General features: G+C 38.7%; 1 protein-coding gene across 3 annotated transcripts; it reads left to right on the top strand.

Annotated features, from left to right (window-relative positions):
• Positions 1-1,686: 1,686 nt before the first annotated feature.
• On the top strand, positions 1,687-6,450 carry ptger4a (prostaglandin E receptor 4 (subtype EP4) a). 3 transcript variants are annotated; one of them, XM_081707534.1, is made up of 3 exons: positions 1,687-2,682; positions 2,982-3,420; positions 5,462-6,450. In XM_081707534.1, the coding sequence occupies exons 1-3, from the start codon at positions 1,903-1,905 to the stop codon at positions 5,476-5,478; spliced, it is 1,236 nt and encodes a 411-aa protein (XP_081563660.1). In that variant the 5' UTR covers positions 1,687-1,902; the 3' UTR covers positions 5,479-6,450. The 3 variants fall into 3 exon arrangements, with proteins under 3 accessions (XP_081563660.1, XP_081563661.1, XP_026855598.2); XM_081707535.1 differs by lacking the exon at positions 5,462-6,450 and having other exon boundaries at positions 1,687-1,879; positions 2,514-2,682; positions 2,982-4,305; XM_026999797.3 differs by lacking the exon at positions 5,462-6,450 and having other exon boundaries at positions 2,982-4,305.
• The last annotated feature ends 392 nt before the right edge of the window (positions 6,451-6,842 follow it).

Genomic DNA, 6,842 nt, shown 5'->3' with positions numbered 1-6,842 from the left:
ATGTCCCCTTTAGGAATAGGATACCTATATTGATTGTAATAAAACACTTTTATTATTTAAAGTATTATTGAATTAAGTAAACTGTTTTAATTTTGCCCTGTGCCAAATACATATGGGACAAGTATCTTCCCTCATTGGTATGTTTGAGAATTAGAGTAATCCATGTATAAGTGCTTTATTCCAGTCTTTTATAGTGTATCTAGACAATAACCCCTTTTTCATGGGTCATTCTTAATATTTACTACATTATCAAGACATAATTAAACATGTGAAAATCTTCATTCAAATTTATAGAAACCAAAGTTATTTTAGGGCTACTAGTTTATTCCTTTCCGCTCAGAGCTAAAAAGTCCAGAAATTCCTGCTGGCTTGGTGGAGAGCCAATGTAAGTAGATCAGGAAGACATAAAGCTCTTTATCATTTGTAATAACATCGCGTAATAAATACACCAACTGTAGGTATGTGCATTAATATGAAGTATACCTTAAGAAGGTTTTAAAGGTAGACCCATGCCTACTGTCTCAAAGAATAACATAGGACGGAAGACTGAAATGGGAATGGCTGTGCTGCACTTGGCAAACCATCCAACAAAATGTGTCTCCACATGCTGGCAACTATAAAGGCATAATTGTGTTCAACTCTAGGTAGCTGTTATGTTTATAATTAGAATCGCCTTCGGCGGAGCAAAAACAAAAAAATTCCCCCAAATGATAAACTGAAAGCGTTTGTATCTTTCAGTTTGGCTCACCGTCAAGAGCTACATTGCACAACGCAGCGTCTTCGTATTCAGGACTTTCAAAGTGATACATAATTGTGGTTTTCAGGAGTTTTGATTTCGATCTGTTGTCCTACACATTCCCTTCACACTGTCTAAACCTAAAAACTAAAATATATATTAGTTTTAAAATATGCTAACTTAAAAACATGTTGAAAGCCCATATGTGGCTGTCTGAGACCCTAGCAGGGGTGGTTACAGACCCTTAGATGCGCTGTATGGGCAGGTTGATGGCATCCTTATCCCACATTTACATTTCTTATATAATGACACAGCAGGAATGCAGCAGGTTACACACTCTGCAGTTAGTTTGAATACTATAGCATACCTCATTGAACAACGCTTCAGACCGCATGTTGCACCATGTCATAACATTGCAGTATTTACTGTCATACTGCAGTGGTTTGATTTAGAAACTTAACTGATAGTTGCTTCAAAGTAGAAGAATAGCTTAAGGAGGACACCTGTCACTATGCATAAATCACGGAAAAGCTGTTGTCGGATGAACTGAATCGGCGTACGTTAAGGGTGTGTTATAGTCTGCCCCAGCTAATGAAATGGATCTTGTTAAAATCGGACTATATCCATGTTAATACCAATAGAAAGAACACCCGACGACTGTGAGATAAAAGTCGTATACGTGTATTTATAAAAATAAAAAAAAAGTCGCTGAAAGCACAGTCTGAAATAGTGCTGCGACATAATTTAGTGCGAGCGTTTATGCTTAAGTACATTTACTTTTAAGAAAGTACATTTTCAACTGTCTCCATTCTTAGCAATTATGTCCGAATAACGAAGGCAGAGGCGGGGCGACAGCTCAATCGCGGAGATTTCAACGCAAAAGTACAAAGTGCCCACGTCAATTTAGAGCTGAGCGTAACGAAACGACATGCGTACCACCGAAAAGAGAAGAACCCAAGCGATGTTTTCTGCCTGAAAGAATGAACTTGCTGCTGTGTCGCAATGAAACTACTCCAAACGCTCACAACCTCTGCAGGAACTTGTTTTTCCGCGTGCGCAAAGCACACATCGCCTTCTTTTTGGAAAATGGCATAGCGCACAAGGGAGGCGGTTGATGGAGTTTTTGAAACGATACAAAAACAGGTACAAGATTAGATTGAACAGATATGAACAACAGTGCTGTTATTTTACGGAGGATGGAACCAACCATTCCTGTCATTATGTTTATTTTTGGTGTGATAAGCAACTTGATTGCCATCGTCGTGCTTTGCAAATCCAGAAAAGAGCAGAAAGAGACAACGTTTTACACCTTAGTTTGTGGACTTGCGGTAACTGATCTTCTAGGGACCGTCCTTGCAAGTCCTGTTACCATTGCAACTTATGTGAAAGGGTCGTGGCCGGATGGAGATCCGCTGTGCCAGTATTTTGGATTCGTTCTGCTCTTCTTTTCTTTAGCAGGACTAAGCATAATATGTGCTATGTCCGTGGAGAGGTACATAGCAATCAACCACGCTTATTTCTACAACGATTACGTTGACAAAAAACTCGCAGGTTTCACGCTTTTTGCAATTTACGTTTCAAATATACCATTTTGCGCTTTGCCAAGTATGGGATTTGGTGAGGTGAAAATGCAGTACCCACAAACCTGGTGCTTCATTGACTGGAGAACTAATAAGACTACGCATGCTGCTTTCTCATACATGTATGCTGGTGTTAGCTCTGCTCTTATTCTGTCGACTGTGATATGTAATATACTAGTGTGCGGTGCATTGATCAGAATGCACCGAAGATTTGTACGAAGAACGTCATTAGGGACTGAACAAGGAAGAGCGCCGGAGTCCGGGAGGAACCGCAACTTTGGACGGCTGGCTGGTGCTGAACTCCAAATGGTCATTTTGCTCATAGCCACGTCTGCCGTGGTCCTCATTTGCTCCATTCCACTTGTCGTAAGTTTCTAGTCTTTTGGTTTGTTTCTTTTCTTTTGTCTCAAGGTGTCACAAACGTTAATTGGCTGATTAGCAAAAATATCCATACTAAAGTGCGTCATGGGCCCAATCCCTCTCCCGTACTGGCATTTATGTAGGATAGCTATTACCCTGTTATCATAAAACAAGGTCCTTTTAAAAAGGTCAAACAGTCAAGTGATGCTCTTTCGAGAAACAGTATTGTTTTAATTATTTTATTTAATTTTTTTGTTGTTGTTGTTGTTCATTGTCAAAAAAATCCCCAATGTGTTTCTCTATAGGTGCAGGTGTTTGTCAACCAATTGTACAATGTTCCAGTGGAAACAAGGTTGGACAAGAATCCTGATCTTCTGGCAATCCGTTTTGCTTCAATCAATCCTATTTTGGATCCCTGGATCTACATCTTACTCAGAAAAGCAGTACTCTTGAAACTCATCGAAAACGTCAAGTGTCTGTTCTGCAAGCTCGGAGCTCAGGGCCAGCAGAGGCGAAGCAGCTTTCAGCGTATGGAGGAGCAGCGAGTCTCGTCCACCTCCTCCATACCCTCCCCATCATCTCTCAGGGAGGTCACGAGCACCTCCCAGACTCTGCTCTATCTGTCTGAAGCCAACAAGGTCTTCCCGGGAGGCAGTCATCCTAGTCAGTGTGGGTCCAGCCCATCTGTGGACCACTCCTTCAAAGACCTCAGCTTGGGATCCTCCAATAGGAACAGCGTAGATAGTGAGTCTGCAGCCTGCCCAAACACTAGCCCCATAAACACCACCACTCGTACTTCTTGCTCAAAAGCCAAGCCTCTTCAAGTTACTTTGTCCAACATGAGCTTCCAGGAGAAAGGTATTTAGAGCTACAGCCAATTATGGCAGCATCCTTAAGCCTATATAATAATATTTAAGGATGTTTTGTTCAGAAAATGGACCATATTAATGGTAGCTGTGAAATGCCTTTTGTTCACTCTTATGCCCTATATGTGGTTTATGAGCAGTAACAGTATCAACAGCCTAGAAAGTCCATCTTAAGAAATACTGCTCCAAGGCCTAAAATTGGACCCTGTTTGCTTTAGGGCATTGATTAACTCTTTAAAATGTTTAAACATTTGTTTTGCTAAATAAATAAACATTTAAGCCCAGTCAGATCAGGTTCACAGAAGGGTCTCCTGCACAACTCCCCAAACTCACCAGGTATGAGGTAGAGTGAACACATGTTTATTTTCCCAGTAAGGTTAAAACTTGTCAGATCATGATGAGCAGTAAACAGCACTGGAAATAACCTACCAGAAATGTTTTACTTAAAACTTGACTTTGAGTGTTCCAGTTATGTTTTTGGAGTCAGTATACACATGTGATTTGCAACGTGACCCTAATTCAACACATTAAAGCTTCAACAAGCACTGAGATTACTGGGTATAAATGCAACATACCTTCAGGATAAGAGGAATCTGAGTACATCATATGCCTGAACACACAGACAACATCATATTAGGCAAGGACGTGTATGAAGCCGCATTGTGGTCATCTTCTTTGGTCTTAATTGTACTGTACAAAAGCTTTAAATATCTTAAAGCTATTTATAATGCAGTAGTCACAATGTCCGTGAAATAAAGGCTACTTAGGAAAGTTTTAACAAGATTAGTGATTTCAATTCGTTCTTGCAGAATTTCCTATATTTGATATAAACTATATAACTTTAGCCTTCAAAAGTGCGACTCATTAAGTTTGACCTATACAAAAGGAGTGGATGGAATTGATTCTTTTTGTAGTGGTGTTTGGCTGTCCTACTGTTTGTGTGCCACTGTGTTGTGGTGTTTGGCTGTCCTACTGTTTGTGTACCACTGTGTTGTGGTGTTTGGCTGTCCTACTGTTTGTGTACCACTGTGTTGTGGTGTTTGGCTGTCCTACTGTTTCTGTAGCACTGTGTTGTGGTGTTTGGCTGTCCTACTGTTTGTGTAGCACAGCAGCGAAACTGCCCAGGTGTGCCTAACCATGTGACCTTGGAAGTATATGGATGCAAAAAGAATTATTCAGAGACATTTGAAGATTAATTACTACTTATATCCAAAAATCTGTTTATTTGAAAAATAGTTTATTGGTCTTGTATTCCTGTTTACACAGTTAGAATGATCATTGTAACGGAATTGTTAGTATCAGAAAACTGTACTCACTTGACACTTTTTTCACTTTTTAGGACATTTTTAATAATGTGTTGTTAATGGTAGCTAGTGGCTCATTTTTTATTAGCCTGTTCTAAAGGGGATGTTGCTTTATAGAGGGGAAAATGCACTGTTCAGCAAAAAAGGATCCTCACTACTTGCCAAGTATTCTGGGTCTATCTCAAACTTGCTGGAGTGTTGAAAATGTGTATGAAATATGGGAGTCTGTTGGACACACCACTCCTGGGTAACTTTAATGTCAAAGAAACATGGAAATAACAAAAAGAAATTTATTGTATGTTTCTCCATTTCACTTGAAAAATGCAATCAGTTTCTATATTTGCACAATATTACAGAGGAAGTCAAACTAATTTTGCAGTATATATATATATATATATATATATATATATATATATATATATATATATATATATATATATATATATATATTTTATGAATCAGAACTACATATATATATATATATATATGGTTCTGATTCATTAAAAAAAATCCTTTAATATGAAGTCACATTTCTCACTTTCCATTATGGTACATCTACTTTTAGATTAAGTATATTTAGATTCGTGATTTACTTTTCTTTAAACTTGTCCAAAGGTTTTGGCCAAAGCTGAGATTTCAAAGGAGCATGAAATGCAAGGCAGTCCCATCCAGGTATCTGATCAAGCACGGCCCGCGCTACTTGTGTGTCCCGGTTGGAGAATCAGCCTGGACAAGTGACACATGAAGAGAAATATCCAGAGTTTCAGGCGAGTAATTTGTCAATCTCTGTGACCCACAAATTCTAAAACGTAAGATTTCAGATGGGGACATAACAGCTTCAGTCCTATAGCCCATGTTGGCTAAGGTTGGTTTCCATACTCTCATCATTGTTTATAAGTATCATACCAAAGAAAATATGCAATGTGGTATGCAGGATTGTACCAAATAAAACACGAACCCCTTGTGAATCCCAGCCTTCTCTCAACTCCAGTATGCTGAGACAAAGATGAAAAATTGATACCTCATCATACTGCTAATTCTGTGCTGTGGCATGTCTGAAGTAGTGTATTAAATTTTTTTTGCATCATTTTTTAACAACTTAACAATGGCACATGGAGAAAACACCTACCATGCATGAAAGTTTTGTTTCAAATGTTGAGTTTTCAGTTTACAAAAGTTCACAAAGTTGTAAAAGCTCACGCCTTAAACTTGTCAGTTTAAACTTGTCAGTTTATAAAGCCGGGGGACAGCATTATTAAAAATACCATCTACAGTAATCTCAATTCCATAGTTTTTTAAAAATTACTTTGAGAATATAAAACCTTCACCCCTTGCCATATTTAATACATGTGCTAGGAGCCCCTCATGGCTCTTGGTGGCACTAAAGAAGCCGGAACAAGATCTGGGAGTCTTCCCGTCTAAATCCCACTGGAGCAAGGCCTGTAGATTCTGCACTGAATGGCTGTGCAGCCTGAGCCTTTGCATAAGGTGGTGTGGCATGGTGGCACTACTGATCATGCTCCCCTGATGCAAAAAATGGAACAACCTTTAAAATTTATATATATATATATATATATATATATATATATATATATATAGAGAGAGAGAGAGAGAGAGAGAGAGAGAGAGAGAGAGAGAGAGAGAGAGAGAGAGAGTGCCTTGCATGTATTTATCAGTATAACAGTATGTATGCTCCCCCAGAATCAAAATGGGAATCAAATCAAATCAAAGGGAACCAGTCTGCTCTACCAGATGAGATGCAGAACAATTGCTTTATGGAACTTTACTGAATAAAATCTCAACCATTGCATCTAATTCTTCATCAAAATGATCATGCACTTTCTGATTACTTTCTCTAAAAATAAAGAAAAATGGTTTTGGATCTTGCCTTCAAATGAAAGATGACAAATCCTGACTCCAAATGTCATATCATGGAATGCCAGTATCATCAGTATCATCATTCCCTTGAAATGGTAACAGTGTATTGGATTAAGCT

Source organism: Electrophorus electricus, chromosome 25 (assembly GCF_041902795.1).
Source record: "Electrophorus electricus isolate QZ-2024a chromosome 25, ASM4190279v1, whole genome shotgun sequence".
NCBI lineage: Eukaryota > Metazoa > Chordata > Actinopteri > Gymnotiformes > Gymnotidae > Electrophorus > Electrophorus electricus.
The sequence above is the reverse complement of the archived record's forward strand: the minus strand, read 5'-3'. Positions and strand labels throughout refer to the sequence as shown.

Excerpts from the sequence above, each read along its gene's own strand:
- ptger4a (XM_026999797.3), top strand. The coding sequence starts at position 1,903 with ATGAACAACAGTGCTGTTATTTTACGGAGGATGGAACCAACCATTCCT. Across the intron at positions 2,683-2,981 it reads TTTGCTCCATTCCACTTGTC|GTGCAGGTGTTTGTCAACCA; the intron begins GTAAGTTTCTAG and ends GTTTCTCTATAG.